The sequence below is a fragment of the Lampetra planeri genome, chromosome 5, assembly GCF_965212315.1.
Source record: "Lampetra planeri chromosome 5, kcLamPlan1.2.h2, whole genome shotgun sequence".
Classification (NCBI taxonomy): domain Eukaryota; kingdom Metazoa; phylum Chordata; class Hyperoartia; order Petromyzontiformes; family Petromyzontidae; genus Lampetra; species Lampetra planeri.
The window spans coordinates 14,391,621-14,404,975 of record NC_136111.1 but is presented as its reverse complement, the minus strand read 5'-3'; the positions used below and the strand labels follow the sequence as shown (position 1 = coordinate 14,404,975).

The 13,355-nt window shown below is 46.2% G+C and overlaps 1 protein-coding gene across 1 annotated transcript in view; it reads left to right on the top strand.

Moving 5' to 3' along the window:
• DYNC2H1 (dynein cytoplasmic 2 heavy chain 1) overlaps positions 1-9,543 on the top strand; it is a 186,277-nt gene extending 176,734 nt beyond the window's left edge. Inside the window, exons 89-93 of the mRNA XM_078594604.1 lie at positions 3,857-3,946; positions 4,384-4,493; positions 5,785-5,866; positions 6,545-6,661; positions 7,336-9,543. Of these exons, the coding sequence (XP_078450730.1) occupies positions 3,857-3,946; positions 4,384-4,493; positions 5,785-5,866; positions 6,545-6,661; positions 7,336-7,494 (558 nt within the window). The 3' untranslated portion in view covers positions 7,495-9,543. The remainder of the gene's footprint in view (positions 1-3,856; positions 3,947-4,383; positions 4,494-5,784; positions 5,867-6,544; positions 6,662-7,335) is intronic.
• Positions 9,544-13,355: the final 3,812 nt, after the last annotated feature.

Sequence of the window (13,355 nt, the reverse complement as noted above, 5' to 3'; positions counted from 1 at the left end):
TCTGGTGATTACTGTCTACTTTGAGGAGTTGGAGATGCAAGTGCTAAACCTTGGAGCATGCTACTAAGGGGTTAATAGGTTGGCTACGATTAGTACAGTTTGCTACAGTGCAAAATAAGTTCGAGATATATACCAATGGGGCCTTACCATCAGCCCCACAAAAACCAAGCACCTGTGGAGAGAGTGGAGAGGTGTTCATACTTGGGTAGTGTGCTTATGACCAGTCTTCTCGGCCACAATTAGGCCCTCACTTCTCTATACGTGCGAAACGTGGAGCTGTCTAAAGGAACATTTGCGCCAGATTGAAAAATTCAATCTCGCCTGTCTACGATTCATCCTGGGTTTAGAAAAGGCTGGATTGTGTAAGGAGTTCATAGATCCTTGAAAGATCTGGATACAGTCCCATCAGTGAGCTCCTCTGGCAACCGAAGCTGCACTGGCTGGGTCATATGGCCCGTATGCCCAGCCACTGCATACCCAAGCAGCTTCTGTTTGGTCAAATATATGGGGCTAAATGAGCACGGCACGGACTAGGGAAGAGATGAACTGATGTGGTGCAGAAGGATATGGAGTTGATTGTACTTTACAATGACTGGTACCAGTCGTGTCAAGATCGGCCTTTGTTGAGGAGGTTCGTGAAGGATGTTGCTGGAGAGTTGGAAGCAGTTACCTTCTCGCAACAATGGAGGACAGAGGAGCGACACTTACAACAATGAGCGGAGCCCAGGGTGGCTAAAATGCAGAGAGTTGGCACAGTGGGGAGCACAGCTGGTGCATCTTCCAGCCATCTCAGTCAGTCGACCCATGGCACTCGGGTCTGTTCTGACCTCCAGCTAGTGGGCTTTCGACACTGCATCTGGCCTCAAGGTGCACCTTCAACGGCACAGTCACCGTGGTGACGTCACCACAACTTAGTGGTGAGCGGCGGTTGTTGCTGTTGTTGTATGTCTGTATTATTACAGCTTCTTCATGTTTTCTGCTTTATAATGTTGAGCATGTGCATACATTATAGGTGCCCTGGAGATTGTAAACATAGCAATCTAAGAAAAACATGATATGGTGAAAGAGTGAAGAGGATAGAAAATGTAGAGGCACAAAGTGTGTGTATATAAGAGGTAGGGCAACATGTTTTTAAGATTTAGGTGTTTACATGAGTTGGAGAGTTTTCAGGATAAATAGAGTGTACAGGATAGAAAGGAGAGTGCACGTCGCAGAAAGCAGACGAATGTAATGGAGAGCATGAAAGTGTACATGATAGAGGACCATTATACAAAATAGAGGGTGTGTACACAGTAAAGATAGTATACACGAAATACAGTGTGTGTATAAGACAGATAGATAGGAGTGACAGCATTGACAGAGTGAGAATGCAGAGTAGAGGAGAGAGAAAGCAAACATGTGCATGATAGTTAATGCCTAATATAATCACCCAGGAATGTCCTTAACGCTCGTGATGTCACTCCACGTCGACCAGCCCCCCTCATTAATATTCATGAGCAGGTGACGTCCTCCAAATGGGCACCCCCCCACCCCTCCTCATTCATAATCATGAGATGGTGACGTCACTCAATATGGAGTACTCCCCCCCTCACTAATAATCATGAGCAAGTGACGTCACTCCACATGGACCCCCCCCCCCCCCTCATTAATAATCATGAGCAGGTGACATCCTCCAAATGGACACCTCCCCCCCCATTATTATTACCTACTATAATGAGCCAAGAATGTCTGTGTGGAACGCTCGTGACGTCACTCCACGTCGACCAGCCCCCCTCATTAATAATCATGAACAGGTTACGTCCTCCACATGGACCCCCCCCCCCCTCATTAATAATCATGAGCATGTGACTTCACTACATGAAGCACCCTCCCCCCTCATTAAAAATCATGAGCAGGTGATGTAACTCCACATCAAACAGCCCCCCTCATTAATAATCATGAACAGGTAACGTCCTCCAAATGGACACCCCCCCCCATTCATAATAATTAGCGGCTGACGTCACTCCATATGGGGGGCCGAGGCGCCTCCTTCCCCCTCCTCGGCATAAACTCACAACCCTCACTACAAAGGCAGAACCCTCACGTCACGCGATCTCCGTAACGCTGTAGAGACATCGAAGTAAAAAGGACGTCATGATGGACAAGGGATTATAACCTTAAAATGAAATAAGTCTGTGTCACCGCGCCTTTACAAATTGCACACGCATTAATGCAATGAATATCACGTCGCTGTCTGCTTTTCGCTTGCAAGTTTCAGATTTACTGCAATACACCCGTCCTTGGACAGGCAAAAGACTAGTTATATAAAGACTATGTTACACAGCATGCAGGAGAAATTGAGGGAGAACATGTACTTGATAGACAGGCTACAGCGATGAGTGGGGAAGAGTTTCTGCTTCAGAGGGAGGATATGCAGAAGAGCAGAATTAGAGAATGCATGTACAGTCGAGAGTTTGTGTATTGGAGCAGTAGGGAGGCACCGAGTTAAGGATAGAATGAGGGAGAGTGAGCATCTGCGTGCCGTCGAGAGAAAAGGAACACACTGTGCAGTACAGAGTACGGGCATGTGGAGGGTGCTGGAGAGGACCAATAGGAGAGTGCGGCACAGAGCTAGAGGGAGGGGGCAAATGGCAATTAACTTTACTTTCGCAGAATGCAATTAACTGTGGGACATTTTTTATTTAAACGATGGCCGTAGATAATGGGGTTTTTCAGCGCTTATCGGTGTGCAGGCATGAGTGTCTGAATATTAATAATGAGCTGAGCCACAAAGATGGCGGGGTGTCTCAAGAGGCTCGTAACGGGCAGGTTGAAGCACTTGGTCAGCACTACTCAGGTCTTGGGTTCAATTCCCAGGCTCCGACTCAACCAAATTCATAACTGGTCCTTGTGTGGAGTTAACTTTATGGTCATGGCCTGGTCATCAATAAATGCACAGAAAACACATAGCCCCCATCATATAATACATTTAGTTCCATATTTAATTTGGCCAGGCCATCTCCGAGGGTTAATTTGGCACAGAGTAACTAAATGATTTGTAAACATGGCTGTAACTAGCACCTTATCTAATTATTTTGCAAAGGAATACAAATAATTAAGTAGGCAATGTGATTGGTTGAATCATTGAAAGGAAATAACATTACATCCATCACCGTATCGGCCTCCTTCCAGATTCATATTACAGAAAGCTCAGTCTGGCAGTATCACCAGATAGATCATTATAGGATGTAAGGCATTCTCATGCCGCGTGTCATTTCTCAAGCCGTGTCTGCGTCCGTTTTATTTATCGCGTTCATTTCTGTAGCTGTTGTGTGTCTTGAGCCTCGTGGTGTGACCCATGTCATACAGCTCTTGTCCAATGGCTCATGTTGTGCATGTCTTGTGTCGTGTGTGTCATGTCTTGTTTGTTGTGTTATACCATGTGTCTTGTGGAATGTCGTTTCTTGTATCCCATGTTGTGCATGTCTTGTGTCGTGTGTGTCATGTCTTGTTTGTTGTGTTATACCATGTGTCTTGTGGAATGTCGTTTCTTGTATCCCATGCCTCCTGTGTGTCCCTTGCCATGTGTTGTCCAGTGTTTCACATAACTCTTGCCTCACTTATCTCTTGCCCATGTGTCCTGTGTGTGATTCCATGCGTATTATTGTGTCACGTCTGTCAAGTCTCAGACTGTGTCCCAAGTGTCATCTGTTACACCTTGTTTCCGACGTGTCATGTCCCGTTTGTTACGTCTCATATTTCCTGTCCCAAGTGTCGTATCCCGTGAGTGATGTCTCACACCGAGTGTCCCACATGTGATGTTCCATGTGTCACGTTCCATGACCTTGCTCACACTGTTTCTCATGTGCTGTGTCAGTGCCCATCGAGCTGGCACACCGAGTGGGAGGGGCCCATTGACCCCATGCTCTACCTGCGCTTCGTGGTCTCACGTGCCCTTGCCCTGCAGGTCAGAGGTCACCAGGCATCATTGAACAATGTTATCATGTGATTACATACATGTCATTGATTTATAATGTACAGCACATGTATGGTGCATCCAAATGCTTTTCATGTATAATATATTATTTATACTATGTGTATGCATGCTGTTGTTTGTTAATGCTCTGTTTACTGCATGGTATATACTCGTGGTTTAACGATTTTCTCCCCCTCTTCATTTGGTGTCATAATTCATTGGCGACGTTAGTAGCCTCTATTGGCATGGGCTGTCATAGGAACTCATTGCATAGAATTCATAAAAAAATAAATTAATCGAAAACATCCTTACACACAATTTGTGTATTGTGAGCTTGCGAATCGGTATTGATCGGTGAGTCTATACTGCATAGTGTATATGTGTTCTGAATATGCGTTCACTCTGGTGCATATGTGTACCGTGTGCAGGGCTGGTTGGAACGTGCCAAGTCTGATTCTCTAATGGGCTCTGAGTTGGATCTCTCAGAGCTGTTTCACCCCCAGAGTTTTTTAAATGCCTTGCGGCAGCAGACGGCCAGGTATGTGTGAGAGTCCTTGTGTATGAGAGCATGAGTGTCTGGTAAACAAACCTTTCACTTCCTCGTGGTGCCAGGCAGTTAACATTGTGGTCTGTTTTGAGCAATGATATTGGAGGGAAGGTGAACACCACTGTGGCATTCTCACATCCACAACGGTGGAAAAACGTAGTCGCTGGTATGGTGCAAGAGAATGGTAACCCCTCCACCTTATATTTAATTACCAAAGAATCATGGATAGAAAAATCAATACAAGATTGTGCCAGAGGCCCATAGCAAACATACACCCATGTTGTCTTCTGGCCAAACCCCATTTATCAGACCAAAGAGAAACTCCCATAATGAGGAGCCCTCAGAAATAACAAGCAAGTGCTACAGCTTGTTAAGTGGAATGTCTTAAGGCTTGCTGATTAGCTCCCATTCCTTTTGGAGGCTAGTCTGGTGCTACACGGATGTCTGTGGAATATAGGAGGTTCACTAGACTGGTTCTATCTCCTGTACTATAAGGGGTATCCTCCCCTAGGTAGATTGATGTTTAGACATTGCCCTGGATAAGTACTATGCGACGTACACTTAAACACCCACAATTAAATTACCCTGGTTTAAATCTTTACCATAATGCATAACATATGCATGTGTCCCCATGACCTCCTGTTGCTTTGTTTCTAGCCCAAATGTTCTGCTTTAACCTCGTGTCTCCACATTCTCATTTCTCAGAGTTCTACTGAGCTCTAAAATCCTCGTGTATCTCCATATTCTCATGTGACTCAATGTGTTTATGTCCCCTGATTATATGTCTGTGCATGTATCTGCATCCCTGCATCTCTGTCCTCGTATACTTGTGTTGCGGCGCAATGTACGACTCCGAGGCAGGTTCCGTTAGGGGCTCACGCCAAGTTTATTAAGGGCTTACGCCGAACCAAAACCCCCCTAGCCTATAACTCCCCAGGGGACAGGGTCCTGTGATCCCTACAACCCCGGCTAACTCGGCTCTCCTACCTGCCCCGGGTCGGGACTACCCCAACCTCGGCCGGTCGGGCGGAGTAGCCTCCCCTAGCCTCGTGTGCGGATCACCTACCCCGAGTCCCCACTCCTACCCCCGACCAACCCCGGTTACATCCCGGGTCCCCCTTTAAATACCCCCCCGGGGGCATGACGTCACCATCCCCCAAGGGCCGCCTGATGTCACGTTCTGTGACGCCACTCTCTCCGAGGGCGAGCGTGACGTGACGTCACCCACTACTCCCCTACACTTGTATGTGCGACCATTGTCCTGTGCACCTGCATCTCACAGGGAGCTGGGATGCTCCATGGACAGTCTTCACCTCGTTTCCTCCTGGACGGCTCCTATCCCTGGGGCGCGCGCGCAGGTCCAGGTATGATCTCAGTCTCAATGTCTACGTGGTGACAAGCTTCACCCATGTGCAGGTTCCTGTTCCTGCGGTGTTAAATGTTACGTTTCAGCTTCATGTGATTGACATCTGTGAAGTTATGTAATTGGCGTGGTTAATGTGGTTTCCATAATTCACGTAGTGTACAGAGTTAAAGTTTTTTTTCATGGATTATGCCGTTCATGTGGTTCACACTTATGTGATTTCATCTGGCTCCTGTGATTTACGTATTGGCATGGTTTTTATGATTCCCATGATTTTTAGGACTCACAATGTTGTCTTTGTTCCTGTGGTTCCTATTATTTAATTTCCATTGTTCACATGGTTGTAGATCATGTGTTTCACAAGGATTACAGTATATGTCAGAATAAACGTGGTTCCTTTGACCCCCTGGTTAATGTTGTTCGTGTGGTTCTTGTGGCTGATGCAGATCCTGGATTTCTAATATTTTCTGTCTCCAATAGTTCATGTGTTTAATAGTTTTCAATGTTCCCGAAAGTTAATGTGGTTCACATGTTTCTTGTGGCTCCTATTCATGTGGTGTTCAAGTTTCCTGTGGCTGCTATGGTCCATGTAGTTACATTGAGCCACATGATTCCCGTTGTCTCTGTGGTTCCCATGGTTCTTCCTTGGGTTGCCCTGGTTGCCATGGGCTTGGTGTAGGTGGGAGGCCTGCAGCTTGAGGGTTGTACGTGGGGTGGCACGGGACTAAAGGAGAGTGTCCGGGACTCCCCAAGCTTGTGCCCCCTGCCAGCCTGCCGACTTGCCTGGGTGCCACAGGTGTGTATGTGCACACATGTGTACTCACTTATGTGTTTATGTGAGTGCAGAGTGGGGAGCGGCTGTTCCGTGGTTAGTGTCCCACGCTACCCACCTGGCGACCTGAGTTTGGATTCCCACTCACGGCCAACATCGGTGACGAATATCTGAACCAGTCCTGGGCCTTCCTTAGGATGACTCAGCTTTGAATGAGTATTTGGTGCAGAATGTAAACATCAGCACTGGGGAGTTGGCCACACAACCCTCTCGTGTGCCATATTGGCCTTCACATGTGCTCACCAGAGCAGCACTTGTGCCAACAGTCTGTAAAGGCAATACAGGGGATATGTTGGTATGCAAGTGTATGTGAGTGTGCATATTAGTATGATTATGTATACCCATGTGTGAGTGCGTGTTTATGTGTATACACATTTATATGTGCGTGTATTTTCAAATATGTGAGTGTGCCGGACCCCTGCACTTGTATTTTTTAGGGGAATGCATTTCTGCTCACATATCTGTACAGAACCGTAATTTTGAAAATGTCCCTCCCCTTATGCATGCACCTGTAACAGAGTAATATATATATACACCTGTATACACGTACACATAGAGTACATGGCACATGAATGGTGAGGAGAGTTTCCCCACTCATGTACGTGTGAATCTCTGTGTACACATGTGTACATGTACAGGACTCTCCCAGCATATACCGTGGTGGGGAGAGCGTGTCTCTGCCCGTGTACACAAGTGTGGAGCGCGACCACATCGTGACGAATGTGGCGGTCCCGTGTGACGGGGACATCGACAAGTGGATCCAGTGTGGTGCAGCCCTGTTCCTACGCACACAGTGATGCACACACAAGGCACAGACAGGCATACAAAAAACAAATATGCATACGTGAGGTCGTATGGGTTTCACTGCATTGTCAAGAGTGTTGCCTTTGCTGTGGAAAAAAATGGAAGCCAGTTTTTTCTCTGATGAACATGTGGATGGATGTAATAATGAAATGTTGAATCTTCATCAAGGGAACACATACACTGTACCTTCGTTATACTGCATCATATTACTGTATATTTACACTACTGTTTTTGACTTGGTTTTTTTCACATTCTGAGTAAGCTTGAGTGGACCACAGTTGCTTGCCTCGGTAATCTGGCTGGTCTCAGTGAGTTTTCTGAGCTGGGGTGTCTGGCAGAAGAGGAAGGCTGATGGGCAGTCATTCCCACCTATATTTTCCAAGATAAATGGCCAAGAAGATTTGCTGGGCTTGGTTAGCATAATCCTATGAGGCTACGATTTTGGCACAGAGGTCAGTGGTCACAAAAATTGTGATCTGGAGTAAAGTACATAAAATTTGGAAACACATTAGATGAGGCACTTCCATGGTTAGACTTGGGGGGGGGGACCGGTCCTGCCAGCAAATGAGAGAAATTGGTTTGTAGAGATACAGATAGAGAGGAAGGCACACGGAGATACATACACACACTCAAATACATGGAGATACAGAGAGAGACACGGATATGTACACGCACATGGAGAGACGGTGAGACAAGACACAGAGACACGGAAATACAGTTAGATGCACAGAGACACAATCGCACAGATCCACACAAACATGCTTTCTTTATTTCTAAACAAAATGTCCTACATTTTTGCCCGCATCTCAGCCATGCATTTCTCAAAAACCTACCGTAAAAAAGTCGTAGCCTTATTTATAAGTAAAAAAAAACTATTTAAAATACAGGAGCAAGTGTGTTGTAAACTTGCAGTGTTTCATGTCTCAGCAATATTACTCAGAAGATAGTGTATAACGTCAGCTTATAGGCTGTATATGTCACATGCATGTTTGAAAAGTACATAGTGATCTCATGTGGCATTTTGGGCAACCACTTGCAAAGAGTCTAATTTAATAACATGTATTTCTCTATTAAAGAAACAATAAAAAAATATGTAAGAAATTTCTATAGCGCCGTAACCTGGCGAGCCACAAAAAAACATCATGACACAATGCGCTTGGTGCAAAGGTACGTACGGTGATGCGCCCGATGCGAAGGGATACCTTTTGAAATGTATACCCCCCCCCCCCCTTCTGTTACCGTGGTTATTATGCCATCATTGAGCAAGCACAACAACAAGGAAAGGACTACAACAACAACAAAGACATACGGGCAATCATACATGTCAATAAAAAAAATGCTACGGTCGCATGGGGATGTGCAGTGACCAGGATGAGGGGGAGGGACTATCATGTGGGTGGCCTCTGCAGATGACAGGTTTGAATCTCCGGAGCTGTAATGTAGGAGTTGGTGGGGGGTGGGGGTGATTGAGTGGGCGAGTATGGTTGTGGTAACGATGAGGGTGGCAATCAGAATCTTTCGACTGGAAGAATCCGATGAGCTCTGAAGCTCTTTCACAGATATCCTAGCGATGTTGCACCAATAAGGGGGAATCCCCCTGCAATGTGGTCGAGGGTTCAAATGAGAAGTGGTGGTGGCAGTGGATGACGAGGAGACACCGGGGGCTGTCCCAACAGGAGGTGGCACAGTAGAAGAAGCAGATGGTGGTCGTGAAGTTTTGATTGTCTACATTTGGTGAGTGGTAAACGGCAAATGAATGTATTGGAGGGAGAGATGGATCCACAGGAGATCCTAAACAGTGCCTTCCAAGCTCGGGGTGGTGGGGCACAGAGACATGGTCTCTGGTGTACAGTACATGCAAACTCCACTTTTCAACCAGAAAGAGTGGAAAAGGCTGTAGCCTGGGAACATTACGTTTGTGAGGTCAGACGATGGTGAGATCTGAGTTTCTGTTACGAACAGGAGACGGGATTGAATTGTTTCAATGTGATTATATGGTTATTGTTAGATGCAGTCGAGCAATAAACATGTTTTTAACGGAGCATAAGACGAGAAAGAAAGAGAAGCACTTTTCACAAGAATTAAATGCCTGTAAGTTCGCAGACTATACTGCAGCAGTTTCTCTGTCACCTACAGCCAAAGGCTATTGATTCCCAAACGTGGCCTCACTAGCGCCCCCAGAAATCATCTGCTTGGAGCTGCCTCCGGTCACGAACCGGCACAACAGGTGACTAGGTTACAGACGACTGCTGATGAGGCAGCCTCTCTCCAAAAGTGTTATTAATGGGCACGTGCCTCTGTACTATCATGTGGTCGGTCTTTGGAGAAACTACCTGGAATATCCTCATAAAAGGTGGCTCTACCATGAGAGGACACACTACTGCGGCCACTGTTAAGGTCAGTGCTTAGGACGACACACTGGCGTTTTAAGACCGGTGTAATATTGAAACAATGGGAGGCTGTTCAATGCCCGGGTCAAGAGATTAGCACCGATTATCACGGTTGGCTGTGTACGGTGCGAAAGAAATTCAACATACAAGGGATAGCTCCCTATTGGTCAACCATATGTATGCAGATCTGGTGATTGCTGGCCACTCTGAGAAGTCGGAGATGCTACTGCTGAACCTGGAGCATACTACCGAAAGAACCAAGAAGAAAATACTACTAAGAGTTGGGGGCCTTACCATCAGCCCACAAAAACAAACCACCTGGGTATTTTATGCCATCAAATGCTCAACTCCCCATGAGTGATAGGGCAGTTGTGGAGGGAGTTTCTGTACTTGAGCAGTGTGCTTATGACCAACTCCAGTTTGGCAGCCGAGGTCTCACTCTAAATCAGTCGAACGGCATATTTTCATCGGCTACGTGGCGCTGTGTAAATATTACCTGGCCTGTCACTCCATACAAAGCTCTGGGTCTTCTATACCACAGTTATGCCCTCCCTTCTCTATGCTTGCGAGAGTCCTCTAAAGCAGTGGTTCTTAACTTTTTACTGCAGTCTGCACCTCTTTGGTTCTCAATCTTTAACACATGTATGTTAATACACAGGTTTGGTTAACAAATTAGTTGTACTTACGTGCCCGTGCTTTGTATCTTCGATGATTTACCTTCGAAAAAAATCTGGCATGTCTTGCACCCCCAGAAATGGCATCTCGCACCCCCAAAGGGTGCGTGCACCCCAGGTTAAGAACCATTGCTCTAAAGCAATGTGCCAATTTGAAACATTCAGGCTATCCTTTACAATCCATCCTGGGTTTAACCAGACTGGATAGTGTGAGGAGCTCAGATCCTTGAAAGATCTGGACACAGTGCCATCAGTGAGCTCCGCCAAGTAAGGCTGGTTCAGATAGCCCACATGCCCAGGCATGGGTTAGAGAAGAGATGGACTGATGTGGTATAGAAGTGATGCTCACAAGAGGAGTGACGTTTAAAACGAGCAGAGCGGCGAGCGGCTAAACAGAAAGTTGGCAGTGGGGGAGCACAGTGCATTTGTCAGTCATCTTAGTCGACCCATGGCACTGGATCTGTTCCATGAGCTACCAGTGGTTCTTTGACACTTCACGTGGCCTCAGTGCACCGAGTTTGGCACGAGCGTAGTGGTTCCCGTCACAGTGGTGAACGGTTATTGTTGGGCATGGTGCCGCCATTCCATAAGCAAACGAGAGCCGCCCACCGAAGTGGTGGAAGATTGAAGAGCTGTGCACGGGACTTGATGATTCGCTCATCCCAGAGCTGACCCAACTCAGACCTTGACCCTAGCTCAGACCCTGAACCTAAACCCCACTTCAAACCGGGTATCTTTCACCACTGAACCCTTACTGTTAGTGTGCGGGTGGATACAGACGTTACATATACATGGCACCCTTGAATATCGCGCGGGGGTTACGTTCTGAGAAAGTGCCGTGAAAGCCAAAACCGCGATATTCAATACTTAAATAAGGGTTAGGGGCCGTCCATAAATGACGTCACGCACCTGGGGGGGGGGGGTCAGACATTTGTGACGATGTGTGACGGGGGGGGGGGTGAGAAATATGACGTCACATCAAAATGCGCAACTTTAAATAAATATAGAATTGTAATAACACTAATTTTTATTAATTTACATTATTAACTATTTGATTATTTGAATTTACTACGGTCACCTTTTATTTATTCCATGAAGGAGCATTTTGCTTCTCCATGGGAGAATGGAGAAGCTTACATTTTTAATTATTTTTTAATTATTGTTATTAAAACATTTATTCTAATGATTCTACTAGGGCTTTTCATTCTGTGGAATGAATATATGATTTTTATAATTGTACTCTCCATTTTGCTTCGTTCTGTTACAAAGTTTCAAGTATTTTTTATAGTTATTAGGGCCGTCCATAAATGACGTCACGCACCTAGGGGGGGGGTTAGACATTTCTGACGATGTGTGACGAGGGGGGGGATAAATGTGACGTCACATCAAAATGCGCAACTTAAAATAAATATAGACAACACGTTCTACTTAAATAAATAGACTATTTAATACATGTTTTCTCCTACAACATCCGAGTGCAGCGCCACATTAAATACGCACTACAATGACAATAGTTTAAAGCGATTTGAAGCATGTTTTATTTTCAAAATGGAGATATGGTTTTGGGGGGGGGGGGCAGAGCTTTGTGACGTCATATTTGAGGGGTGGGGTTCTGACTTTTCGTGACGCCGAGTGATGAGGGGGGGGGGGGCAAAAATCGTCCAAAATTGCGTAACGTCATTTATGGACGGCCCCTTAGATATACAGAATAGACATCACAAATAAGTACTGTACTATATGCCAAATAAACGAATAACAAATAATTGAAATAACATGTAAAAACATATACAATGAACAGTATAAATACCGAGTCGCGTACTCACCGATGATGATGATCCAAAGTGTGGGAATGTGTCTTTGTCCGTGATTTGGGAGCGGTAGCGCGCTGCGCTACGAACCTGCCTTCCAATACAATTCCCGCTCACGACCAACACAAGTGACGATGATCTTAATCGGTCCTGGGCCTCCCCTAGGTCGACTCAGCCTTAAATTGGTAGCTGGTGCGATGTGTAAGTGTCGCCACTGGGGAGAAAAGGGTGCCGGGCGTGGTGCTGTGGCCACCCCACCTCCTTATAGCACTTGCCCCAATAGTCTGTTCATCGTCTTTGATTGTCCGCGAGATGCTTGAACGGCAGAGGTTGAGGTGCGACTGACTGCCTCGCGTCCCTCGCCCGCCCCGCACCACCGCATCAGCCAAACAACACCATGATACAGCACCTCCATGTATAGTATACCCGCGAAACTAGCCCCCCCCCCCCCCCCATAGCTAAATTGGTATACAAGAGAGGTTGTCCACGATAGAGGCCGTCCATAAATGACGTCACGCGATTTTGGACGATTTTTTACCCCCCCCCCCTCGTCACACGGCGTCACGAAAAGCTAGACCCCCCCCTCAAATATGACGTCACAAAGCTGTGCCCCCCCCCCCCCAAAACATGCTTAAACTCGCTTTAAACTATTGTCATTGTAGTGCGTATTTAATGTGGCGCTGCACTCTGATGTTGTAGGAGTGTTATAACAATTAGTGTTATAACAATTCTATATTTAAAGTTGCGCATTTTAATGTGACGTCACATTTCTCACCTCCCCTCGTCACATCGTCACAAATGTCTGACCCCCCCCCACTAGGTGCGTGACGTCATTTATGGACGGCCCCATATGTCGAAATAGCGAACTATAAATCCGCGATATTCAAGGGATTCCATACTGCCAGTATTCTCGTTGATGTGAGTTCATATTTTGATTTAAAGCTTTCTTGACTGCAGGGATTCATCTTCTTGGTTCTTTCGG